Genomic DNA, 27,713 nt, shown 5'->3' on the forward strand with positions numbered 1-27,713 from the left:
AGTAGTCTCTTAAGTGTTTTCTTCCCGTTGTTGTGTAACATGAACAACTTGGTTAAATTTAAGCATTTCTTTATTTAAATACTGGTGTGGTCGCAGGGATTGTACCTTTTCAGGTGATTATGGGAGGTTTGTTGTGCACATCCCATCTTGGTTGGCACCCACCCAAACTGCACTAAACCCACTGATAAAGATAGACCCATTCTATCCTAATCACATTGTGTCAGTATCCAGGTGAATGTAGTGAATAGTGTAAAAAAATAATCTGCTTAAATCCTTGGGTCCTTGAGCTCATTGAACAAAAATGAATACAAACCACAGATGCAGTATATCTTGTCTTTTGTGTGTTTGAATACCAGTCCACAGATATCTTTGAAAAAGATTTTGGCCAAGTCTGAGATAAGGCTAAAAAGAAAAAAGTGTAACACTGTATTTGTATTTGTAGTACAACATATTAGTCATAGTGCAGTCACTGTAAAGAGTAATACGATGGCAGAAATGTTCAGGATAAACTTGAGAATGTAAGTGTGGAAGGAAGTTGTATTGCCAACCAGTCACTGTAAAAGAGACTTGAAGCTCACACTGACTACCTCATTAGCCTAATCAAAAGAGATCACCTGGTCTGAAAAACAGTAATAACCCAGTAGATTCTAAGATGAGATGAAGTGATATTTTGGCTATCAAGCAGATTTGTACTGTGTTAGACCCCACATGGTATATAGATCTGTATTCATGTTTTATGTTCTAAATGTTTCTCAACTTAATGAGCCCCAGACATGAGTCTAGCATGTCATACTCAAATGTGAGCTGTGTAGAGTTATATGCAGTGCTATTAGATACTGTATAATAAAATCAGGGAGTGTCTCATTCAAGATAGAACTGTTTAATTTTCATGCGTTTATTTTGGTCCTTTGCCAATCAAAGCATGCTCCCATTGCCTCAGAATAGCATGCCTGCTTGCTTCATTGGCACCAGGTAAACAAGGAGAAGTGATAAGGGACAAGGGCACCTATTGATGCTAGTGGCGCTCATGAAATGCCTCTTTTTCATATCGTAAGACGTGGATGAAGACACGTTCACAACGTTTGTTGTGACACAGAAGGCTCCACCCAGCAGATGCTCTAAGAGGGCTGTGTGTAGATGTTCTCTGATCCAGAGTTAGATGACAACATGTGTCTCTTGTGTCCTTTCTTTTCATCTCTTCTCTTCCCTCTCTCTCTGTAGCTGCTGTAGTGTGCGGTGATGACACCGTCCTTCTGACCCCAGGTAGGATGAGCCAGCGCCAGGTGAAGGAGCGGGACAAGGAGAGGGAGAAGGAGGCAGGCCTCCAGACGCCCAACAGGGAGCACGTCGTCACCCCCTCCACCCTCAGCCCCGGGGTCAGCCACAGCCACTGTAAGATACAGACTTCCTTTACGTTCCACCCTTTACTGTATTTTCTCGTCTCAACTTGTGTTGTAGCTCTGCTTTGGTTTATGCAGTACTGAACTCCATGGATTTGTCATTTACAAATAAAATAGCTCATAAACTCGCGCCACAGTCATGCAGCCATACCATACCTTACCCACCTTACTTGGCCTGGTTTGACCAGTAACTTTCATAGATTAATTTTAAAAGCTAATTGACATTGCAGACATTGCATTATCCCCTTTCTATTTTTGCCACTTCAACCACTGCAAGTATTTTCTCGTAAGTGCTCACAGCCACCAAAATATATACGGAATTGCTTTAAAAGCCTATTTCCGAGTGACTTCCTTTATTTGGAAATTTCATACGTGACAGATTTGCATAGGATTCAGTTTCTCTGTGATTTCCAGTGAACTTTTTTAGGAATCCTTTCATATTTTCTGGTAGTACTAGTTCTATGTGTTGAGTCAGTAATTGTCCTGATAGAACACATTAATATTCATTGGCTGCTGGATGGTCAGAGCAGCTGTCTTACAACAGAAAGGTCACAGACTGAATCGGTGCAGCAGCAGCCACGTAACTCGCTGAGCCTGGGCAAGCCATTAAACCCCTTACCTCCTCACTGAATGGATGACAAGAACAATAGCTACATTTCTAAAATGTATGTCTGTATGTTTAGGTTCATGTTTTACTGGTGACTCTGGATATTTGTAGCCCCAGGAAATGATGCTGGCATTATTTTTAGCCTATACCTTTCCCAGACACTCCTGGGGTAGAAACAGCACTCACTTGATGAGTAGTTCTCAGCCTGCCTGTGTACTTGTGCACAGCCACAAACCTGCAGGTTGATCATGTTCTTCTGTTTTTGTATTTCGGTGGCATTGAATCTCTTACAGACTCTGCAGTAAATCACTCTGTGTTTGAGAATCGTAACCCAAGGTTTATTATAGCTGCGGTGTATGACCTCTGAGTCAAAATAAGCAGGTGTGCTTTGATCAAAGCTAAACCAGGTTAGTTTCCTTACCCTCAGTCTTTTCATGTTGCTCTATAAAATCTTGTTTTCCTCAGCCTTTTAGCTCTGTCACTTCAAGAAGTCATCAGAATCTGGCTGTGTGGTTGGAAGGGAGCTCATTTTGCTTTCTTGACACTCACTGTGGTCTAATGATAGTCATTCTCTTGATTACAACAAATTAGGAACAAGCCAAATAGAGGATGTGTAACTGTCCAGAATTAAGTTCAATGATAGATTTGGCTGTGGTCTTACATCACCCCTCACGCTGCCTGTACCTTATTCTTGTGTTACATCGCCCTCTGGTGGATTCTGTAAGACCTTGATGTGCATTTCCTCATTATCTGTTTAGTTAAAAAATGATGTAGACTCTTGAGATGAGCGAGACAAAAAGCATATTTTGCACCAGCTATTGATGCTTCAAAGCAAGTAGATTAGATTAAGAGCTTTGGGCTGCTATTGGGCTGTTGCAGTTTACTCCAGTTTCATAGTGTGTCAGTATCACAGGAGACAAGGTCACATGTCAAAGATGGATGTGAAGCTCACCTGATGTTTTACTGAGCTTCAGGAATGTTGTAGGTTTTCATTTACATTGATTCAAATCTGAAACTCCAAAGATATGACCTTACTCATCAATACGAGAATGTTGCTTTTACATTACGATGTGAAACATGTAGACCACATTCAAGTCACTCTAGTATCCCATCATTTATTGTCACGGCAAGTTGAATCCATTTGCATGAATATATTTGAGGAAATAGTTCAGTGTGTTGTTTCCTCACTCTTTGAAGAGCACTGTAAGTCTTCTTCCTGCCACAAGAGGGAGTAAGCGTAACATTTAAGTAAATACATTAAATACACAGAATAATATTTAATGTATGTTAACAATGTATTTATGACAACATTCATGACTACAGTTTGACTCTGTGTGTGTGTGTGTGTGTGTGTGTGTTTGTGTGTCTGTACAACAATCACTTGATCATTTGTGATAGCTTCTATAAAATCTGTTCTGTTGAGCTGCTGTCCAGCTTCTGGGCACTTTACATATCGGATCTCTACATGTGTACGTAGTTATTCATCAAGAACAACATGCACTGTACACAAACATATCATTTGAAGACCATCAGTATAATGAAATATCTTTATTTAATAGCAAATAGTTAGAGCATGTTCAGTAAGCAAGAAACCAACAGTCACAAGTGGCTGTTATCTGTCCAGCAAACTTCATTCTAACTGCATGTGTGAATAGTCTGTCAGTAGGACAGCTTGAAAGCTTTTGTCTGACCGTCGACTCCCTGCAGCCCAAAATTGGTATCCATGGCAACTGAGTTTATTTCAGCTGGCCCTGGGTCTTGCATCAAAGTGATGATTTCTAGATGGTAAATTTCATATGTGTTGTTGGAACATAATTACATTTGATTTTACCCAGGAGTGAACTGCCACCCCTCTGACTGACCAGTTTGCTGTGTTTGTGCACTCACTCTCATCACTCAGCCCCTGTTTGCATGGGGCTTGATCTGTAATCAAATTCCCCTTCTCTAAAGAAGGACTCCGGCATCATCAGCTGTCAAACATGTCAAGATCTGCTGCTTTTCTTTGTCATTTATGACAGTAACTGAGGAGTCTTTGGCTTTTGGACAATTGGTTGGACAAAAGACGCTATTTGAAGATGTCACTTTGGAAACTTCTGAGCATTTTTCACAACTTTTTGACATTTTACTTAACAAACTTAACCAATTACATGTTCAAAGATGGCAAATAATTAACCTAAAAAACCTGAGTAACTTAGAAACACATGGACAACAGTCTCAGTCCAAGCATCTACTTTTAAAGTACTTCTGCTTTTTTCATGACACTGAACTATAATTACTATTGATTTGCTCTTTAAATAATAAATATTAGCCTTTTCATATTTCACAAGAAGTAATACCTTATTCCTTTTGTGTTGATAAAGTTTGAGTTTCAGTGTGCCATTTTTGTAAATCTTTTTAAACTCAAACAACACTGACCTGTCAGAGAGAGTATCTTTCAGCTCTAACGCACGGCTCAGCACTAGTTTTTAGCATTTTTTTCTTTTTTCAGGGCTAATGATGGAAGTGTTTAAGGAGTGAGCCATCTCATTTTTATCTCTTCTCTGTTGAGAATTGCACATGTGCAGTACCGATTGGGCACTTGGTGTTAAAGGTGTGCGAAACTTACGTAGTTTGCAGAAATTTTAGAGCAGGGTGGATAAATTAAATATGACAAGTAGCTTTAGTCTTTATTTGATAACCAACAGTTTTTATACTGTAAGTAAAAATTAACTTGTAACAGAGTAATAGAGAGGAACATAACTTTTATTTATATTAAAATATTGTGTATTACTATTTCCTAATGCAGCTGGAGTACTATATGGATTAATTAGTGTAATCTGAGTCTGTTGCATCATCACATATGCTCAGACAAACTCTGCTGTCTGTGGTCTGGCTGCCAAGTGAGCCTTCTTATCCTTTTGACTCACTGAGAACCAAAATAAACTCAGGAGATTGTTTGACAAGGCTTCTTCGATCAGCTTTGAAGCTACTCTCGCTTTAACCGTCTTTCACTCAGTTGCTCTCCTCTTTCAAGGTAAACAGAAAATCCTGTACAGCAGAGTGAGTGAGTGAAAGACAGAGGAAGAGAGAGGAGGGGAATGATGCAATGAGGAGGATAAGATGGTGATAAAACTGTGGGAGAGTTTAAAAGCATAGAAATCAGCAGAGGAGATGGAAAGATTAAAAATATATTAATTAAAGGGAAGTGATCTGAGTTGGAAAGCAAGGGCGTGTAGGAGTAAGAGAGCAGGTAGGGTCAGCATGGATTTAAGCTCAGCCTCAGGGATTATGCTCTGTGAGAAGGGGTTAACAGCATGGAGGGGGCTGGTCTTATCTGCACCCTCAGCCACTGCCGATTCAGCGTGCCTTCTTTCGCCCACGGTTTCATCCAGTGAGTGGCTGAGCCCCGGGAGGCCTGGGCGCTAAGAGGGACAGGGCTTGACAGTGGAGACGTGCTGTGGATGACGAAGAGTCTGTGGAAGTAAAGGAGGACAGGACAAAGATGCTGGAGAATATCTCGGCCTTGGGGCCTGAGCTCTGCTCAGACCGCCAAAGGCTCGCCTGGACTGACACAACCTGGATCTAAAGCACGAGTGATTTTAGAATGATGTGGGCGATTAGAGTCCTGTCAACATTTAACACTGAGGTACTTCAGTTTTAGCCTGAGGGAACGCAAGGTACAGTGAGAAGTAGTCGAAGGTAACAGTAGTCCCTGGTAGTGTTTCAGCTAGAGCAATGACGGTCTTAGTTGTACCTCCTCACATGAGGCCATGACAGTTTCTGACCTGTGCTGTCTTGTGGCTTCCCGTATTGTGCTCGCACGTGTGTGCATTGTCAATGTGAGGTGCCCCTCATGAGGACAGAATGAAGATCACACCAGTGTAAAATGGCCTTCTCTCAACTAAGCTGTCATGTGGACAGAAACAAGACCCATGATTCTTCCATTCATCAAAGTGTCTGACTGTTCTTACTGTGTGACTGAGGAAAGGAATACAGCAGAAGCTGCCTGTAGGCCAGTGTTCAAAAGCCTCTTTGTTGCAAAGCTAATCCCAGCCTTACAGGGTCCCCTTGCAGCCTTTATGTAAGACTAGATACATCTGTCTGCTTGTGACCTACTGTCTGCAGTGCGTGTATCACTTGTACTGCATGGTATCAGATGTTTTGCAGCTCATGGGTTACTGTGTAGAAGTTTGTCTGCACTGCAGTCATTGTTTTTGTGTCCCACATGTGAACCCTGAAGCACTTCCTTTGAGCTTTGAGCTGTTTTGTTAAAGATCATTTATTCACTATGAATTTCATCAATGACTACAAGATTGTTGTGCCCTGCTGGTTGTGGCTTGTGTTTTTCCATCGGTGTTGTTATGATGAGGAGATTACTTGCTGATATTAGTTGAAAATAACAAAACAGATCAGAAAGCTCTGTTTTGTTCTCAGTCACCACACACTGTATCTGCTTTAGGTAATAGTAAGTGTTAATAAGGCTGCTCCTACAACAATGCACAGCTAACATGCTAATGTTTAGCAGGTATAGTATCATTTTTGTCATGTTCAACATATTAGTTTAGCTTGATATGTAGAGTGATAACTTTTGTTGATTAACACAAAACAAAAAGTACAGCTAATATAGAGAGATAATAAAATAAAATCCAGCTGACCTCTGCTCTGTCATGTCCATCATGTCCATCATCAGCCTTTTTTTCCCTTACCAACCAGTTAACTAGACTCATATTTAAAAATAAATTTTAATGTATAGACATTGATTACATTTTGGAAAAATGTGTGCCCTGCAAGTTCTGGCCAAAATACCATTACAGTATTAAATCGAAAATAAATAAAGTTGGAATTTACTATTTGTTTAATTAACATCTTTTGAAAATTTCAACATTTTTGAAAATTATGCCCATGTAACAGCACACATGCACCAAAAGGAAATCAGGCCTACATTCATTTTCAATGAAAAGCGACCAATCGCCTACACTGGATTGAGAAAAGCTGTTAACCTGATCACACTGGGACAAACAAAAGCCTGCTCAGTACCTGCCTGCTGCTAAACATAGAAACTCAGAAAGTCTCCTTCTCCTCCACTACAACAATCATTAATTAATTAAGTGCTGGAGAGTATTGATACCCCCTAAAGGAAATGTCAGTGATTACAGTTCATCTTGTGGCCACAATGAATATCTGTACCAGATTTCATAGCAGTTCACCAAAGATGAAGATATTTCGGTCTGTTATATCTATCTATCTATCTATATAGACATTTAGGCCTAAATGGGTGGATCAACTGCCTGTTTAGTTAAATTATTTGCCATATTTAGAGCCATGGCTAACAAACCTCAGTGTGAGATTTTGTTTTAAATCAGATAATTCTTGAGGATGCAAATGTAGCAGTAACTCTGGCAATCAAAGTCTGTGTTGGGTTATTGCTAGACAGGGCAGCTATAGATCCTTACACAGCCTTGTGATGGCCAGGTTGGCATGGCAGCACCACCTTTACCTGACACCAGCTCACCTCACACACGAGTAGTGGAGCAGGTAGACATGATGCACGAGTAACTCCATCCAGCCAATCCACCCTGCTGGTAGTCAAGCAGTACTCACATATGTACTCTTAATGCTTCTGCATCTCTCAAGAATGTGAAAAGAATGTATAAAATATTTTATCCACGCATGTTTGAAACAACAAGTGAAGCATTATTTGACAGGAATGCAGAAACTGTGGTCATAGGAAGACAAAATGCCAGAATAAATAACAGATTGAAAGCAGACAGAATGTTTACAGTAAGATAAAGCCGTGGTTAAATATGGATTATTTACATTACTTCAGTCAGTTCAGCTCCAGATTAAGATTTTCCAGAATCAGTAATCATTAATGAGAATCAATCCTAACTCTACTGGAAATAACTTAAAAGCGGCCCAGATGACAACTAAACTTAGCATTTGTCTCTCAGGTGCCTGTGAAATGCTATTGGACCAACAGAAGTGAACTTTTCTCTGCAAGCAGGTTAATTAGGTCTGGGATGTGAATTCTGCAGCCTGAACATCCTAATTACTTGTGTTAACAAAAACACATTTGAGCTGCAGGTTCATGAGTTTTAAGATTTATTAGTTAGCTGAGGGACAGTGGTTTAGGAGGGAGTTGTACTCTTTGCCTCTCTAAGCTAGCCTAGAAGCACTGCATTTATGTCATAGACGCGCTCTGATGCTTCACATCTCTGATGCCAAGACTGTTCATTTCAGCAGATAATACAGCAGCCATTGGTGCCCTTGCAGAATTTTGAAGGCACAGTATCTTGTTGCTTGTTATGAACCATCCTGATGACCTTAATTATCTTTGATGGCGTTCAGCACAGCAACTAAAATAAAAAACCACATAATATTGCCACTTACAGTTTGTGAAGAAACTCTCTGAAACATATGAAAATATGTAAGCTTTTCAACTGGTCTGAGCCACAATTATTCCTGACAATAGAGCAGATTTGCGCCACTGACATAACACTTCTGTGAAACAGGGCCTGCGTCACAGCAAGGCAATTTGCAGTCGGTGTTGCCCCCTCATTCACAGACAAAGCAGAATGATTTAACTGTATCCAGGAAGAGCACACGCAGTGCGGGTCTCAGTGACCACCACTGAAGCCTCTTACTTTGGCAAATGTGAATCTGAACTCTGATTCTGTAAAAGCTGAACAGAATAAATTGTAAATGTGACAATATGAAGATGTGTCTGTTGAAAGTAAATGATTTTCTTGGTTTACATCTGAAGAATGTAGTGGAGCTAACAAAGCATTGGTGTGATAAAGTCCTTCCTTCTGTCCTCAGTAGAGCTCATATTTTGTGGTCATGTCTGATTGTGTGTGTAGTCTGATGTGCAGGAGTTTGCAAGCTGTATTATCAGAGGGATGAAGATAAGAGAATAGTGTGATTAGAAAAAGGGAGAGCAGGTATATACGGTGTCTTAAAGGGACATTTCATGGCCATTAAAGACATCCACAGTTTGTGGCCTTATTGGCCATCCTCTTAAGATCACTTACTATTGATGGGGAAATCAGTGTTCCTCTGTACAGAGCTTAAACCAGCACCATGTAGCCACCAGAAAGCCTACATGTACCAGTATGTATTGCATGTGAGGTAATTCCTCACCACACCAGCCTGGGACATGACTGTGTAGTCCTCCTTCAGAGAGCTATCCTTGTTCCAGTGTTCGTTAGGATTTGGTCCTGAATAGAGATGCACCAATTGCAATTTTCTGGGCCGCTTCCGATTTCAGATTTTTTGTGTGTGTGTGTGTGTGACCTCCCGATACCTCCCGGACCAGCTTGGTAATGGAACTACAGGAGAGTGACCGGCCTGTCTCTGGTCCAGGTCAAGCCGACTCAGAACTGTCCAATTCCGGTCCCTGACTGGTCTATTGGTCCATCTCTAGTCCTAACAGAGAGCTGCATTGAGAATGTGGTTCCCTACCGGTAGCAACTTATAGTCAGACAAATCTAACTACAACTCTATTTGGTAGCTGTTCTGGGAGCTTTCGACCCTCATCAGCTTTCTTGACTGCTCTATCTAAGGTCAAGAATAAATTAAAGTGTCAAGACTCAAAGCACCATTAAACTGAAAAGCTTATACAATTTAAAACCTTTGCACTGGAACATATAGACTATAGGATTTGCTATAGTCTATAGGATAGAGGTTGCTTGAAGTTGTTGATTGCCAAATCTGAATAAATGAGATAATCATTCGAGAAACAGATATAATACTGTATTCAGTTTCAATAAAATAAGGTTACAAGAAGTGGCCGCATTAGGTAAGAACGCTCAGTGGTGAAATTTTCTCCAGGTTGGTGACTGGTTTTGGTGGGCACATGGATCAGATATTATTTGGCATCACTGCTTTTTGTGCTCTCCCAGTGGCTTTGCTGTTGCCACCCTAGCCAGCAGATTGGGCAGTGCATTTAACAGCAACACTGTGTTAGCCACTAGATGTAAGGAAGGAATGTCAGTAGGAAGGAAGGAAGGAATATCAGTTTGAGCTTATACCTCTTATGTGTTGCATTTGCTCTGTAGTCTGTGGATCTTTCATATCTGTTTTGTCTCAGACATGTGCTAGTTGTAATTGGCACTTGTTGTGGAAAAAACAGAAACTCATCTTACTGCTTCCTTCATATGAAGTGAGCAGACTAAGACTAAATTTGCCTGGAATGATATTTAAAAAATATTAAAAAGTTTCACAGGTGTCACAAACGTGCCACCGCAATGACTAAATGACCATTGAAATTCGTCTGAAAAACGGTGAAGTGTCCCTTTTGAATATAAAGTCATGAAATGGAAATGTAGCAGAAGGGAAAGATGAGATGTGGAACATGAGGGCTATTTTCAAGCAAAGATGGATCTCTCCTACCCATCCGGAGGAGAGGGAGTAGGAGGGGCTCAGCTTATTCGTTATTAAGTACTTACAGGCTGCTGCTTTCACACACACTCACAGAGCACAGAGCGAGAGTGTTTGTGAGGGAGGAAGGGAGCAGTCGGCTGAAGGAAGCGCATAGGAAAGCAGCATACTGCACTGCTTTGATGCCTGGTGTCTGAGCTACTCTGTGTGTTTAATCGCTTAGCTGCGTGGGACGGATCCGACTGGTTCGTGACCCCCCTCGACCCACCCCCCCAAACCTTCTACCCTTGAGTTTTCTTTACCACTCCCCCACCCCTCCCTCTCCACCTCCCACACGCCGAGGGAGCTCCTGCCGTCCCCATGATGAAGGAGGAGGGCCTCCTGAGCCGTCGCCGTTTCTCTACGTGCGGCGGGACAGCATCACTTCGGCCCCCACACCCGGATGGACGCAAACTCATCCGCAATGCCTCCTTTGGGGGCTATAATGAGCTCTCGCCCATCTCGCTGCCAGGTGGGTGTGTGATAGTCTGGAAACAGCATTTTGTAGATCTCCGTACCGGGAAATGTTGCTGGCCTGTCGTTAGACCCTGTAGTTTTGTCTCGTGATTGACTAGTATGTCTGTAGTAGTCTGACTGATTGGCTGTGAAGGAGGTGTGTCACATAGTTCAGCTGCATTGTTGGCAGTCAGCAGTTTGTAACAGGTTACTACTCTACATTCAAGCAGGAAAGTCCACAGAGTTCTTGTTATCGCTACTTATCGTAAACTTGTTTGCTCGTTCGCTCAGTCTGGATTTAGAGGTTGGATGAGGTTAGCTGATATGACCGACGTGTTTCACTGCTCTTAAGTTTCCTCAACAACGACAAAAAACTGTTGTGCATGTTTGCAGAGGGAAAGCAGACTAAAAAGACTACCTTTGAATGCTTTACCCCAATCAGATTAGAAAAGCTGATAAACTGATATACATAAGTGAAATACTTGCAAAAACATTGATCTCAAGTCAAGCTTAAATTAAACTTCTCCTGTTTTTGTGCAAGAAATTGAGACATTTGATATTACAGTATCATGATATTAATAGAATTTAGAATGATGCTGAAACTATTTTGCATAATTTTCTATTTTTCAAAAAAGCATGAAATGATGTTAGACATATTTGTAGAATGTACGGATAATCAGTTATCTGAGTGGGAGTTTCTCATGGCAGCTGTTGAGTGACATCTGAGGCCTGCTGTTGTTGCTAGGATATGCGCTGTCAACTTCTGGGATAAGTTACTGAAGGGTGCGCTTTATGATCATGTATTCTGTGAACACAGAATACATCAATTTTTTTCCCCCGTTTTTTTAATAAGTCTACATAGGTTTGCCATCAACTACAAGAGGTGTGTTCCTCAACAACATCTCACCTTTGGGTGTTGCTGAATTTGTTTTGCCTTCAGAAATTGTAACTGTTTGTTCTCACTGACATATATAAGGATGGACGATGTCTCCACTTCCTCCCGCTGTACAGAAGTCAAGTGAAAATGACCCGGATACATGTGTTGGCATCTTGTGCTGGAGGAGCCAGAGTATGTGCAGTAGTCATAGGGCTCAGACTCAATTGCAAGCAGCGCTCAGGTGTCAGTCATCACCTTTTTTCACCTTTCATTTCTTTTCTATTGCATCAAATAACTAATAAAACCATCATATCAAGACCTATCTAAAATGATAGAAACCATATTTAGGAAAAACAGTTCTGAATGTTTAGTTTAGTCCATGTGCTAACATGGAGGAGTTTTTGACTTATAATGCAGCCAGCCACCATGGCGCAATTCAGTTTGGGATTGTGCTCATGTTGTCAGTCTTTATAAGATAAGATAAGATAAGATGAACTTCATTGATCCCACAGTGGGGAAATTGACTTATCATGGCAGCTCACAAGAACAGAAAAGAGTGCAACAAGCAAAAGGTGTGCAAAAACTGTTTCAAAAAATCTAAAGAGATAATAAATTAACTGTACAACACACAGCTGTATACAGGTCTGCATAAGGGAGGAAATGAGGACTAGACTGTCGAGTTCTACAGTCTAACAGCAGTGGGAATGAAGGACCTGTGGAAGCCTTCCTTCCTGCACTGAGGGTGTAGCAGTCTGCCGCTGACGGAGCTGCTCAGTGGGTGTTCTCAACACCTGCTGAATCGTCAGTAGCTACATTTATACATTACAGAAAGGAGGGGTTCTAGCCTTCATAAGCTGTCTCCATTTTGTGGCTTCCACTATGGTAACAAGATATGACTAGAATGTATAAAGTACTAAAAACCAAAAGTGGCACGCTATTCATTAGCTGACAATGTTACCAGCCTATGTGTATTTTTAGTATCTACCCACAGTGGTGTTGCATGAATCAAATTAAATCATTCATATTACCAGATGGAACAAAAAACGCTCCTTGGATGACATAAATGTAGGGGGGGGGGCTGTATTGGCAGAAAAATAAATAACATCCAATAATAGCACTTTTTCTTTTTCCATTTCACAGTTTGAGAAAAAACAGGTACCAGTGTCAGCAACTTACACCAATCATCAGCCAAAATAAATTTCATAGCAAAAAGGAAATCGCCTTTTGTTAAAAGTCATACCAATGTTGAGTATAGATTTTGATTATATCAAAGTGCATACACTGTAGATGTCTCAAGAAGAATTTTTCTTATACACTAACCGTGAGACGTTTCTTTGCGTGTCTTTCTCTCTCATCACAACTGGAGAGCAAGAGATAAGCATCCATGGGTTGTTGCAGTTTGATCAGGCCATGCAAACTGATGAATGAAGAAGGCTCAGACCTCAGCTCAGCCAGTTCGTTTTCACTCAGGTTCCAGTGATATGTTCATGAGAGTGCAGTGATAATCCTTGTTTTTAGAAGTATACCAAATCCCATAGAACATTTAGGATTAAATCAGTTTAGTGGTCATTTGTAAAATCCCTACCTCTGATCTTTCCTTTGTTTGTCCTGATGAAAAGGACACAAACCTGGAGGCAGACAGCTGGCAGGCCCTGGAGCTTCAACAGAGTGGATGTTCTCTGTTCCACCTTCGCAGATTAATGTTTTTGACCTTTCTTAATCCAGGAAAGGCTGACTCTGCACAAACACCGACACACTTTTCATGCAGTAATTCAGACATAAACGTCCTAGTGCAACCTCAGTCCTCTGCTGTTTGAACGAGCAGCTCAGTCAGTCGAGTGCCTTGCTCAAGGGCATCTTAACCGCAGCTGTGGAGGGAGGGGACATTATTCACCACTGTCTCTTCAGACCTTTCTGTGTCTGGTGACCTCCTGGCTGCAAGCCCACTTCTTTTCCCTGTATACTAGCACCTTCTCCAGCAAAACAAATATCTTTAAGCTGCAAGACATTGTCTGAGTCATGTTGTTTTTCTCACAGTCAGTTCCCAGCCTCTGCTCCATTCCTCCTTATTTTAGATACTCCAGACACCCGGTGCAGGCTGTTTGCACTTAAGTTCTTCTTTAAAAACAAAACAAAAAAAACTCTATTAGCTATTGCTATTGTGTCGATGAACCACAGCCTCATGTCGATGGTTGATGAGTCAGTTTTTGTTTGTCTGCTGACGATGTGTGTGGTGTCCAAAGCTTTACTTTGTGGTTATATTGGAGTTGCCTCGAGCCATTACATTTCCTGTTGTGACTAGAGCTTGGTATGATTGTGATTTTTCATTGGAAGTGTGTTTCATGTTTCCAGTGAGTTTCTGAACTGATGTTCCAACTTTTCCACTCTTACTAAAAACAACATAAAAGAAATCTGCAAACATTTTGGTAATTCATCAGTTGTTTAAATCATACTTTTCAATTCCAGTACTTTTTTTTTCAAGCAAAAATGCCAGAAATTTGCTTGTTGGGCTATTGCTTCTCCATTGTTTAGGATTTCTTGCTTTCTTTATTTTATACAACTGAAAACTGAATATCTTTGGGTTTTACTAGTTTGGGTTGACTAGTTAAAGACTGGAATCTTGAACCAGATTCTTAATTTGATCACAGTGTAAAGAAATCAAAATGGCTGTTAAATGAGATCGTTTCAAGGACTTTCTCAAAAACTTGGCAGCAGCATTTTGGGACACTTGAGAATGAAAAGGGCACTAGTCAAGATGATATGAAATAAATGTGCCCATATTCATCTCCTTCTCAGATAGGGACTCAATTAGCCTGGGTTTGACAAGGGTCCTCAACTGGTAGAAACCTGGGTGAACCAAACTATTTATATGCTGGGAGGGAAAAATATCAAGACTTTCTATCACCCTTGGGACAAACCCAAATAAGAACTTGTGTTCATCTTCATTTAGCTATAAAAAATTGCATGTCATTCAATTTTGACATGGTTGGCCTGATTATGTAAAACAGGCAGTTTTAATCAAGATGTATAAAGGAATATTGTCTAAATTGCAGTGGTGGGAGATCCGGTAAACAATAACTTAAACACAACTGTGTCAAAAAGGTACGGCAACTGCTCCAAGGCTGATCCAGAGATACTCGCTTACAGCCTGAGCCTCTGAACCAAGACACAGTGTTAGTACAAACACACAACTCCTAGAAGAGCTGCTTCTTTTAGTTCGGCTGATGGAAACCAGACTGAATCTTGTTGAAAATGTGCTCATCTAAGACACCTGAAAGTATCTTAGCAGCCAGTTTTCTAAGGTAACTTAAGAATAGGCCTGTAGTTCTTGAACAAATAAGGGTCTACATTTTTTACATTCTTTTTTGTGAAGTTTTTGAACAGCTGCTTTTTTGGTATACGATTATAGTGGGTCACACACAAAACTTAATCTGACTACCTCACGTCTTTGTCAACTTTGTCATCATCACCAGAAACAGGCTGAGGTGCTGTGACTTCTTCTGCGAGCAGACACTATTCATTCAAGTTGAATGATCAAATATGTTCAGACTCAATAAACTGTTTCATTCCTCTATCTAGATATTGTTCATTTTTTGAGGTTTCTTGAGTTCTATTTGTTGAAGTCTAAAAAATTATTTTAAAAGGAACAAAATTTGACTGGTTGTCAAAGAACGTTGATTTATCACCAGGTCGCTGCCTGCAGTTTTTACCAAAGGCTAAGGAGCAGACCAGCGTCTGACAGTGCACATGAATTTGGCCCCAGTGGACTATAAATAGAACACCAACACAAAACAGCAGGCATGGTAATACTACCTGCCTAAAGCTCCCGCTCTCACCCAGACACATCCTGTTTGAAATATCACCCCTTCCAAGAGATAATGTGCTTTTGTCTCATCTAGCTGTCAGTGTATGCGCAAATGGAATAAAAGTACGACCCTTTTAATGTGGATTTGACCCCTTGATCTTAGTTGGTGTTATTATGTTTGTTTGTGCAATACTCTGACAGCCTGCATAAGAAACAGGTTCGAAGGCTAAGAATGAGGTCTGGAGATTAAAACGATCAAGGGCAGGGAAAGCCTTTGCCTCAGCTGTGCAGGTTTCAACCTCTGACATTTTGAGACCCTTACGAACTACCGTGATATCCCACAAACACATTTCACCCTAAAGTAATAGAACATTTTATTGTTCATATGTTTTAATTTCAATATGTTTTTTTTCATTTTTAAATATTTTTTGTGTGCATAATTACTGCCTGATATTGAGTGAATGAAAACTTTCATGTCAACCTGGCTTTTTCTGTTGGGTGGTGTACTGTTTCCTTTCTCTTTCCTCTGCATGAGAAATTGATTTGGAGGTTGAAAATGGAGCCTTTATAAAGCCAATAATAGAGTGGAAAAAGCTGTGCCCTTGTGTTTAATAATTAGATGGAATCATGGCTCATCTTCAGGTCAGCATGACTTGGCGTACTGAATGCTTGAACATTGAGTTGAGTCTCTGACCATAAAGATAAAAACGATAAGATAGACTTTTAATTACCAAGAGGAAGTATGGCTTAGAATGGATAAGAGGGACCCAAAAGGATAATGAAATATCTGAAGTTATGTTCCAAAAATTGTTAAAGCCTTCTTTTAATGAGTATAACTACCAATTTGACACATCAACTGATGAAAACAGTTTAATGTTTTCATTGGTTGTTGCTTACATGCAATAAATTTAACAGAAAGTCTCTGTTACAAGCTGGGGATGAGTTTTAGAGATATATATGTTTAACAGAGCAGCACGTTGTTTTACTTCTGTGTCAGCACTGGAGAAATGCTGAACATTTGACTCTGTGCTGCCTTGATTGTTCGGCCAAATCTGAACCCGACTCACAGCTAATTACCTTCCTACGTGCACATTTCACTTTGTAAAGTGAAGCCACACTTTTGAGCATTTGCTGCAGATGAACTAACTACACGCAGGGGTATAAATCACAAGTTTCATCATGATACCATATTATGTAATAATTGTAAAAAAAAATGTAACAAACTAACTGCAGTTAAGTTTTCTTTAAAGAGATACCACAAATGCACATAATACAAGCTGAACTATACTACAGTTTTTGTTTTTTTTTTTAAACAGAAGAAGTATGAAATTCTGCTCAATAATAACTGTGACAGTTCATAGCTAGCTTAAGCCTGTGGCTTATGTTGTACATCCCATAAATTACCCTAAAATGGCTGGTTGCCTTCTCTCCTACTTATACCTTAACAAATGACATGTATTATTTATTTAATTTTTTGTTTACTCAGGGTTGGTTGAAGTGACTGCATCTCACATCACAGTTGAATTTCAGGCTGCATGTCTAACTGTTGCGTTAGCCATGCATGCTTGGACGGACAGGCCCTAATTAAGTTGAATAAAAGTCTAATTTTAGTTTCCAAATTTATTTCCGTTTTCCAAATCTCAATTCCAACTTTCCAATTTTCAGTTTCCAATGAACAGTTTCCTCAAGTGGAAGAAAATAAAAGGATTCCCTTTTCCCTGCTTTTCTGTTATGTAGTTCTTTTTTCCTTTGGGGGCTACCAGGCATCTTTCAGCATCTGCCATGATTTTCGAGCCAAAACAGTCAAGACACCGTGGCTGCGGCAGGTTTCCTGTAGTAGCAAACACTCAAACATTTTGCACCTTAAAATTGATGTATTTTGAGGAGAAACTGAACTCTCAGCCTCTCCTTCCATTTGTTATTCTCTACCTGTTGCCATGGTCGTCTGCACATTTTTAAAAAAAATACAGCATCATCATGAAGGGTTACACTGTTTTTGAACCATGGTTTAACCATAGTGTTCTACACAGCTACGTCATTTCTTTCAGTGAATCATCTTTTCAACCAGCATGAGCTTTGATAAATAATAATAAACTTGATTTGAATGAGCATCAGTCTGTGGTGTGATAATGAAAATGCAAAATATGGAGTGTTTTCATCATCATTTTTCCCCTTATTTTCACCTCTGTTATTGTGTCTGTGGTCCAAGGCATATTGGTGCAGTGCTTTCAGGCTGTGTTCATTTTGTGAGGCAGAGCATGGATGTAGAAAGACATTCTTTGTTCTCATCCTCTCTCTCTCTCTGTCTCTCTCTCTCTCTCTCTCTCTCTCTCTCTCTCTCTATCTATGATGTTTGATGCAGAGTGAGATCACTGCAGCTCTCGTCTTTAAAAGCGAATGGCTTAGTCAGGCTGCAGTGGGGCGTGCTTCTCTGACAACTTCAGCTACACAACACCAACTCACTCTCTGACACTCATTCACGTAAAGCAAGGGTCAGATTTAGGCGATTTGCATGCTGCACGTCATGAAATGATGTGCTGTAAATTTGCGAATTAAGACAAAAAATATAGTCTTAAAGACATTACAGCAAAGAGATCAAATTAAAGCAGACGCATTCTGTAATTCTGAAATCTCACAGGGGGTGATCACTGCTTATTTTATGTTCAAATTCTTATTGAATTTCAGTTGTTTTTAGGCTTTCCATTTTAGAGCCATTTCCAAGTAACCTGCTCTGAGAGATCAGGAATAGACCGGACATTAACTGCATAAGGTCTTTCTGCTGCCACATTTTGTGAATTCAGCTTGCTATGATTGGTGTATTACATTACGATTATTCATTTTGCAGTACAAGGGTAGTGTTGCAGAGCTGTGACTACCTTTAGGATCGTCTCACGTAAAAAGACAACTCATACTATGATGGCCTAACACAGACAGGAGTCAGGTAAATGCCAAAAATGTCAAACGTTATAGAAATAATTAAACTCAAGGTTAAATTACCGGCAGTTGGCATTCAGTAAAGCCTGTGGGCAAAAAGAGACATCCAGCCCTCCTCTCTACAGTCTGCAAAATAAACCAGATGGGGAGGACAACATCCGAGAAGTCTTAACTTTGACCTTAGCCAGCCCCAGTGGCATCTGTCGTCAGTGTCAGCATTATCTTTGCGACAGGTTAACAAAAGGCAAAAAATCTTTGCCAGGTGATCTTTGCTTCGTCATTCCCTGAAGCAAAGTGAAATATCAATTATTGGAGCAGTTTGGTATGCAATTCAACAGCTTATTCCTGCCTCTAAAATCATGGCATGCTCAGGCTCTGTGAAATTCACACAACCAAAACCCTCTCTGGCACCTTAATTCTCCTGCTGGTTTTACGCAAAGATTGCTTCACTGCTCTGCCGTTGTCCTTAGCAGGAGAGACACTTATCAAGATTCTCTGTGTCCCTCACTACAAAGTCTGTTTCTAAGCCTAGATATTGTCCTTAACGTTTTGCATAATCCAAAAATGTATCTAAAAGGTTCGTGTGGGTTTATTAGGATTAAGATTACACAGAAAGATACCTCATACCCTGGTGGATTATTTCAGAAGCTAATGTTTTTCACTAATGAAAGTTTTAGTCGGAGTCTCTCCAAAAGGGTCATCTGTTGATAAAAACAATACCAGACATGACTAATTGCGCACAGTTCCAACAAATTATATCCCTAAGACATGATTGAATAGCAATGACCATTTTAGTAGTATTCAGTATTTCCTTCCTTATGTTAGACACACTGATAAATAAACTTGTTTTCATTTTTCATTTTATCACTTAACTGCATTTATATAACAAGCTGCCTCAAGCGTTATCCATCTTCTCGCACTATGATGAAATAATTCTGTTTACGACAAGTATAGTCACTGTGAAGTTTTAGTGGAAGAGAAGAGAGAAGTGGCCCCTTAAAATGTTTCGGATTGAAATGGGCTACGTTAATTTAATCAGACTACCATATTGCAAAATGGAAGGCAAATAAGCATGCAAATAATGTCTCTCTCTCACACACACACTCGCAAACAACTGGCTTTGGTCTTCAGTGGGAAAGGGTTCAGTCAGCATTCATTTCCAAGCTAATTTTATTGTCAGAACTGCACATGTGAGTTGACTGATTAATAATTGCACGTAACCCCAAATTCTTCAAATTAAGTGAAATATATCACTACCAGTGGTCGCAGTTACTGTGGTGTAAGTACAGATCCTGTCATAGGACAGCAACTAACATGGGGGATGACAAAGCAGTTGAAGACTTCATTGTGTGATTTTGGTCAGCATTTAATTATGTTATCACAGTCATCTAGTTTCGTCCCCATACATTGCGATTGCGAGAAGGGGTCGACGAGTGATGTAACCTCTTGGTGTCTGATAGGGCGGATTAGCTGCCCTTGAGTTGTTTTCCAGCTGAAGTTGGCATGGAGATGAGCTTGTCAAGTGGGTACAGATGGTCTGGTGGGACATCTAATGTACCACAGAAACTAGATCCACATTAAAACAAAGGCAGCACTCTGAAGGCAAGATAGACAAATGCATACCCTCATTTTTTATATATATATTTCACTGCAGATGCTTAATGATGGAGCCTGAGCTTATTTAAACTAACACCATGTACCTCTGAGCTGCTCAATGAAAAGACATGTTTTTAGTTTCCTATAAATTAAAAATTGCTTCCGTGCTCTCACAGCGCCATGAGAAGTGTCTGTTTACTAGCTCGTTAAAGGAAATCTCACCTCTGAAACACTGATGAACTATTGGACCTTCCATTCTGTCTGCTATGACAACTATTATTGCTTTCTCTGTATACACACAATACACTACCAGCAAGCAAGCTTGTTTGCAGGGTGGTGAAAGGCATTGCTGTAAATTGAAGAAGCAGGGTAGACGAGAAGAGATATGAAAAAACTGCATAAAATTACTTCAGTAATACACTAAGCATCACATTGTTGTTATTAAAGAGAGAGATCTGCAGGACAAAATTAAACTATGCAGTTAGAATACATGAGAAGGATGACTGTTTGGGAACAAATGCAGACTCTCAGCTGTGTCATAAAAAGATACAACTGTTTCTCAAACAACAAAGATCTTATTTGGTAATGAAACTCAGTAACATACTGATGGCCTGTGTATAGGAGATGGAAGCTGTAAAATACAGGCTGTCTGTCACCTATTCACCGCTGATGTCACCAGCTGCCGGGTTCTCAGTGGGGAATCCGTTGCTCAGGTGAGCCTAATTGGTTAGAAACTGGCTCACGAATGAAAGTTAGAAATGCTATGGTGGAGCACAAAGGAAGAACAACGAGCTCCCTGTTTGATGCAATATATCTACGTTCAGAGACATACATTCATTATTGTCAAATTTGAAATGCACATTCCCATCAGACATGTCACTGGAGCAATCAGTAAATGTGTTTTCAGCTCACTTTCCACACCCACACTGTCCAGGCCAAACTGTGGATTAAAACAGGGAACCTTTTTTCACTGGCCAACTTATCTAACTCTGGAAGCTCACTTCACCTCAGGGACTTGGAATAGACGCCAGCTCGTTGCCATCCAGGTTCCATGACTTGCTCACTTCTAGCTAGGACAGCGTGTTCCTGTGACTGACATTAATGTAATCAGATTCCATCTGTCTACTCAAACGTTTGGATTTGCAAGCCCAAGCACAAGTATTTTCAAACTCATTTGCTGTGCGGTGGCTAGCTGATGTTGCCACTGAAAGCTAGAGGCATCATGGACACATGAAAACTTTTTTTTTTCCAGTTAACTGATCAAAACTTATGAGAGTAATCGTAAGTGCAGGTGATAAGGATTAGGATTTAAGTTTATAATTTAACATACTGCTTGGTTGTCTTCTGGAATTGACATACTGTTAGTCATCTGGAGAGTGCTGCTAGACAGTAGTTTTTTTTTTATGCTGTTGTGATTTTTGTTACAGGTTTCGAGAGAGGGAAGGAGGATCTCTTGCCTCTGCCTTTGAAAGAGGACTCACAGTCCATATCTAAGAGCAAGGTAAGACGAAAATCTCTGCACTGAGTCGAAGTTCTGCTATTGCTAGGAAAATATGTTTGGGTTCATGTTGTAATGAGACCAGAGAATATGGGAATTACTGCACATCGCCTGGCCTTTTCCCAGTCTTGCCTCAGGCTTGTGATATCCTACATTGAGATGACTCACTCATCATGAACACTGTTCACCATCAGTCATTTCAAACTCAGTCGTCCTTTCAAATGAGCTCAGTGTGGAGGAGGCCTGTCTAATTTATCTGTCGAGGTCCGCGTCAAATATGTTTGTCAGCGCAGACGTGGGAGTTTGAGTCTCCCTCTGAGTCGCAGCAGAGACCCTTTCAACAGACTGGAATCCTGCTACATTTTTGTTATGATTTTGTGAAGTAAGAAGACATATGACAGCATCAGCATTTCAGAGGTTCAAGTGCTGTTTCTCAGCAAAACTGAGATAATCTTTTCTGTGAAGATGTTTTGAGACTGATCTCAACACCTGATCTTTGTTTTTTGGCCTATACTGAGTACCAATCTGATACTATTGTGGTAAAAAGCAGTGAACAGCTGTATACCACTAACCCTGGATGGATTGGTGACTTGCACAGCATCTATTGCATTAAGGTGTACGAGGTACTGCTGGGAAATAGCAGATTCCCTTTTCTAATAAATAAATTACAGAGTATAGACTGTACTTGTGGGTTCCAGATTCAACACAGTTTTATAGGTATTTCCAGTACTGCTATGGGTAACAGCCAGCACCTTAAAAAAGCAGGACTGAGTGTTGGACGTGTTTCCATCAGCCAAAAGATTTTAGCTTTGCTGCTTGTTATCATGTATCTTCAGTCTTCGCCTGTGGGCGTTTAAGGCCTTAAGTGGTGCTGCTTTAGGATCCCCACACATCCTCGTCTGTCTCACCACTTTAAATCACTCCAGTTGGCTTGTGAAGGGAGCTGGCACACTCATACACTGGCATTTATAGGCTTCAGTCGGCTAACCGAGCTAAGTTTGGGCTACCAGAGAAGCAAACAAGCTTGAGAGGAAAAAGAAAACAATCACTTGTTTTTCTCGATTCTCCCCTACAGTCTGCAGCTCTTTGCTCGTGTTGTCATGAAAAAATGGAATGTGATGTCCTCATTTCAGTAGATTGTTGATTGCATCAAGTGTGTTAATAGATATGTTATTAAGAGGGAACACTTTGTATGCAAGATTACATTTAGTATTGGATAACCTATCCAGAGCAGCTTACACAGAGTGCAGCAGTTGCAGGAGAGCATTGGTTATAGACATTAATCATGTGTGTGAGTAGTGTTATCTCAGCTCAACATGTAACATATTTAATATTTGAAGATATTAAGTTGGGAGATGAATCACTTATCATTTATAGATATGTAAGTCTCCTTTTCTTCCCCGCCATGTGTTCACAGTCTGAAACAAAGCTGTACAATGGCTCAGACAAGGACGTGTCGGCGTCTGGAGGAAAGCTCACCAAAAAGGAGTCCCTCAAGGTAAATCAGCCCAAATCTTGCTTGATAAGTCCCTTGTACAGAGTGTTACATATAGTCTGAACACTGTGTCAGTTGGTGAGTCAATATATACATTACTTACATATATTATATGATCTTCCTTTATGTTTTGCACTTGTACATTTAAATGGAGAAACACAATGGTGCAGATAAGTCACTCTGCAGTACGACAGCACCAGGCCACACTGAGGATGTGTGATTCCAGTCTTAGTACTTTCTGCCAAATGTAATTCGGTGTGAAAGCGGGTGTGGAATATTAGTATGCACAGTTGTGTAAATTGATGTTCTGGTCGTTGTCCGTCTGCCTGTGCTCCCCGTAGGTGCAGAAGAAAAACTACCGCGAAGAAAAGAAGAGGGCAACCAAGGAGCTCCTCAGCACCATCACTGATCCCTCTGTCATCGTTATGGCCGACTGGCTAAAGGTGGGAGCATCTTCCACCCCACAGTCAACCTATACTATAATTTTATCAGTGTGCACAAAGCCTAACAACCACTATATTTGGACCCTGGAACTGCAGCTATTCGACCACTTACGTTTGGCTCCCTCAACACCACCCGTCTGCTCCACAAAACGTGATGCACGTTATTGTTGTTTTGTCAGTGTCGCGCCTTGTTCAGACCTACTGTGCTGTGCCTGAATATTACTGCTTTGCTGTGATTAACTGGTACTCGTTGCCTTAATAGATAGATAGATACTTTATTGATCCTGAGGGAAATTCCAGATGTTAATGAGTTATTGTGATGGAATGGTAGGGTTTATGGGTGAAGTGAAGGTGGGTGGGACACAGAACCTTCACACAGAGCGTTTGTATTATTATTAGGCCTTTGAGTTTTTATTCTCATTTTTTTATTTTTATTTTGGTTACATTCAGTTGATTAGGATCAGTTGCTTTTGACAGGAATTAGTTTAATTGCATCCTTCGTGTTCAAGACAGTTCAATCCTACACAAATTTTTCAATTCAGAGCTTTTTCCCACCTGGCCAAGAGAAAATTAAAAACACATCCTTTGAGTAAAAAAAACTCATTTAGTCCTAATTAATCCTTAAGTTCTTCGTGATGCGTAAGAGGTTATTTTGGTAAGGTATACCCCAGACTGTCTGACATTTGTCCGTATTTGATGCAGATCCGTGGCACTCTGAAGAGCTGGACCAAGCTGTGGTGTGTGCTGAAACCAGGCGTCCTCCTCATCTATAAAACCCACAAAAACGGCCAGTGGGTGGGAACGGTGCTGCTCAATGCCTGCGAGCTCATCGAAAGGCCCTCTAAGAAGGACGGCTTCTGCTTCAAACTCTTCCACCCTCTGGAGCAGTCCATCTGGGCTGTCAAGGTCAGAATTTATTAAAAATGACAGGATTCACAGATTGCAGCAACTTGTGGAGCATTTAGGGTTTGCTTAAAGGGGGAAAACAGGGATATATCGGGATTTTTACAAATAATAAATGTCCCAAGAACATCCAAAAATCTATTGCTCGGTTTATTTACTTATTCCTTTTTTTTTTGCATTCATTAAATTTGATACTGGTTTTCAGTACAGTAGTGGAGAAAATATGAACATATCTGTGCAGGGAATGCAAGCTTTAACTTGATGAGACAGAAAAGACATTGAAACCTGTAACTAATTTGAGAGGTTTGAGAGGTAGTTGGTGAGAGCAGCAAAGAATAGAAGCCAGTTAACAGTCAATGTGAATAAAAGAAAGGATCAAAGAGAATAGTAAATGCAGAAAGGAAGCAAGTGGTGTGTGAAATAGAATGCTGATAAAAATGCCTCAGCAGTCTTAATGGCAACTTTAAGGACAATTTTCACCACTGGAAAATTATACTTTCTTGAAACAAGTATCGCTTTTGGGCCTAATTCCACAGCACTCTTATTCAAGCTTATAAAAGTTTGTCCTCATATCCAATCCCCTGTTTTATATCATGAAACTACACAAATTTTCTTCCAAATATACTTGTATTTTAATGTCACCCTTCCCTTGTTGCTAGCAGGAAAACAGCATGGGGAACAGACAGTTTGAAAACTCTCCAGGAGAATTTAATGTCTTCTTAACATTTTGGGAAATTGTTTTGTCTACTGTCTACTGTGCATGTGAAGCTGCCTTCAGCAACTGGTTAGCTCACCTTAGCACTGGTAACACTATAACTCACTTACTAACACAATAACCAGACACATTTTTACAAGTGTTGGGTCCCAGACTGTTTCTCAATACAGTCTTTTCCTTGAAATAGTCTCCCAACAGTATCCTAAGCTACTCATATTTTCTGAGCAAAAATATGTTCAATTGTTCCTTTAGATATCCCATACATTATCTTTTTATTGCACTGGAAAATGTCCTTATCTTTCCATTATTTTTCATAACAGATTGATTACAGAGGAGAATATTGGCAGAGAGATGAATTTAAATGCAGCCTGTTTTTCTCTCCAGTGCTAAACAAAACAAAATGAACACAAACAGATCATCAGGGTAAAGGGTTTTCCATTGTCCCCTGCAGATAAAGCGGATAGTTAAACAGATGTGGACATTCTATTGTATAATTAAGAGCTTGTCTTTTTTGATTCAGGTCATTTTCATATTTGGCAGTGCATATTTTCCATTTGTTCCTGTGTTTTCAGCTCTTTTCAGTCCACTCCTACTATGATTTGGTATTCATCTCTGACCTGGCAAGTGTTTTCCCTTATGTTTGTGCCATGAAAAGGCTTGAATCGCAATTAACAGTCTGTGTTTTAGATTACAGCGTTCCTGCTCTCCCCATCGTCCTCTGTACTATTGAAATAAACACTTCACTCAATCAGCTTCTGTCCCCTCTGTCCCCTCTCGTGGCTCATTTGCATAATGGCATACTCAGCAGTCTAGATGTCCTCAATTTGCACACATTAATGACTAAAAACTGAAAAAAGAAACACAAACTCTCCAGCAGAAATGAGGAAACGATGTCACACAAACCCGCCTCAGATGAAAAGAGATGATGATCAAAAAGACTCAGAATAATTGAATTTAATGTGTGCTATGTATCTCATTCCTTTATTTCTTGTTGTCATCAGGGTCCTAAAGGAGAAGCCGTTGGCTCCATCACTCAGCCATTACCCAGCAGCCACCTCATCTTCCGTGCTGCATCTGAGTCTGACGGTAAGAGACGGGCTGTCAGTCACACTTAAGCTATTCTTGTCAAAAACAACTTGCACTGAGTGATCAAGAGGAATCCATAAATCAGTTTCATATTGGTATCAGCTACAGAAAGCAACTGCAGCTACATTTCTTTGCAGTATCAGGCCTTTTCTGAAAGTTACACTTACCCCAGTCACATTATTGAAAACCAGTTCATTATCTTAATATAGGCATGTCTGAATAACCTGACCTATTTCACAGCTGTGCTCCCATAGGTCGATATTGATGGAAAAATATCAGATACACATGAGCATCAGAAAAACCACACTAATATGTCTCTGCCAGTGTGTGTTTGTACCAGCGTTGGACAGTGGTGAAGCAGTTTTAACTTTTCATGGCTGTGTTGATCAGTCGAGAGGGTATGTCACTGCAGTTGGGGAGTCGACGACCCCAGAAGATATGTGTGGTTAAAATAAAGTAAAATAAGTAGAGTTCCATGATGGCTATCTTGCCAACTGATATCTTTTCCTTGAAGGAGACAAAGCAAAAAAGTTGGTATAATCCAGTTGACCGATTTCTCTCCATGGTGAGCGAAAGTGAGCTAGTGGGAGATTTAATCTACAGCCCGTCCTGTTCTGTGTCTCTGTCCATGGTGCTGAAGCAGCCTCTCCCTCTCTCCGAGGTGTGGTGCAATGTTCAGAATCATTTGCTGTGTTCTACCCTAGTGCACAATATTTACTTTTACTACTGAGACAGGCCATTCAAGCACTCCCAACTTTTTTTTTCTTTTTTTTTTGTGAGTATGACGGAGACAGGTAATTTTATGATCGAAACAGCTTGAGTATACTTTAGTTTGAGTCGGCAGTAGGCAGTACATACTGAATGAGTGTAAAGCAGGCACTTGTGGTACTACATGATTTCACTCCAACGGGTTTTCCTGATCTTTTTACCAGGTCGATGCTGGATGGACGCCTTGGAGCTGGCCCTAAAATGCTCCAGCCTGCTGAAGAGGACCATGATCCGCGAGGGGAAAGAGGACATGAGCACAGTAGCCACTGGTGGAGAACACTCCATTAATTTCTACAGCCTCCTCCGAGCCCACAACATCCACGGTTTCCAGTGAGTAGGACGTAGAACCCAAGCTACATCTGTTCCCCCTTCGTGTTTCAAGCTCCCATCTTACCGCCTAATCCACCCTTCCTCCAGGTTCAATGACAGTGACCATTTGAAGGACCCAGACCTGTACTCAGACAAGTCAGACAGGGAGGGCGAACAGGACCACGAGGAGTCAGACCCAGAAGGCTTGGAGAAGAGTGAGGAGAGCGACAGCGACACGTCAGAGCGTCAGGACGACTCATACATTGACCTGGACCCTAATGAACATCTGCGGGAAACCCCGTACATGGAACAGTCCCATGAGGAACTTGGAGAGGTAGGAGACAAAGACTGTATTCCGAACCACTGTCCACTAGCAAATGCAGTGTGCAACATGCAGCACATAAAGCATCCTGTTTTTCATAGT

General features: G+C 40.6%; 1 protein-coding gene across 6 annotated transcripts in view; it reads left to right on the forward strand.

Moving 5' to 3' along the window:
* osbpl8 (oxysterol binding protein-like 8) overlaps nucleotides 1–27,713 on the forward strand; it is an 84,312-nt gene that overhangs the window by 44,565 nt on the left and 12,034 nt on the right. For 5 of the 6 annotated variants that reach the window (XM_046379731.1, XM_046379733.1, XM_046379732.1 and 2 more), the window contains 8 exons: nucleotides 1,222–1,392; nucleotides 21,500–21,573; nucleotides 22,988–23,068; nucleotides 23,407–23,508; nucleotides 24,211–24,414; nucleotides 26,128–26,212; nucleotides 27,145–27,310; nucleotides 27,398–27,623. In XM_046379731.1, the coding sequence (XP_046235687.1) occupies nucleotides 1,222–1,392; nucleotides 21,500–21,573; nucleotides 22,988–23,068; nucleotides 23,407–23,508; nucleotides 24,211–24,414; nucleotides 26,128–26,212; nucleotides 27,145–27,310; nucleotides 27,398–27,623 (1,109 nt within the window). Of the gene's footprint in view, nucleotides 1–1,221; nucleotides 1,393–10,138; nucleotides 10,877–21,499; nucleotides 21,574–22,987; nucleotides 23,069–23,406; nucleotides 23,509–24,210; nucleotides 24,415–26,127; nucleotides 26,213–27,144; nucleotides 27,311–27,397; nucleotides 27,624–27,713 lie in introns of those variants that run through there. The other variant, XM_046379736.1, reaches the window with a different exon arrangement.

Source organism: Scatophagus argus, chromosome 22 (assembly GCF_020382885.2).
Source record: "Scatophagus argus isolate fScaArg1 chromosome 22, fScaArg1.pri, whole genome shotgun sequence".
NCBI lineage: Eukaryota > Metazoa > Chordata > Actinopteri > Scatophagidae > Scatophagus > Scatophagus argus.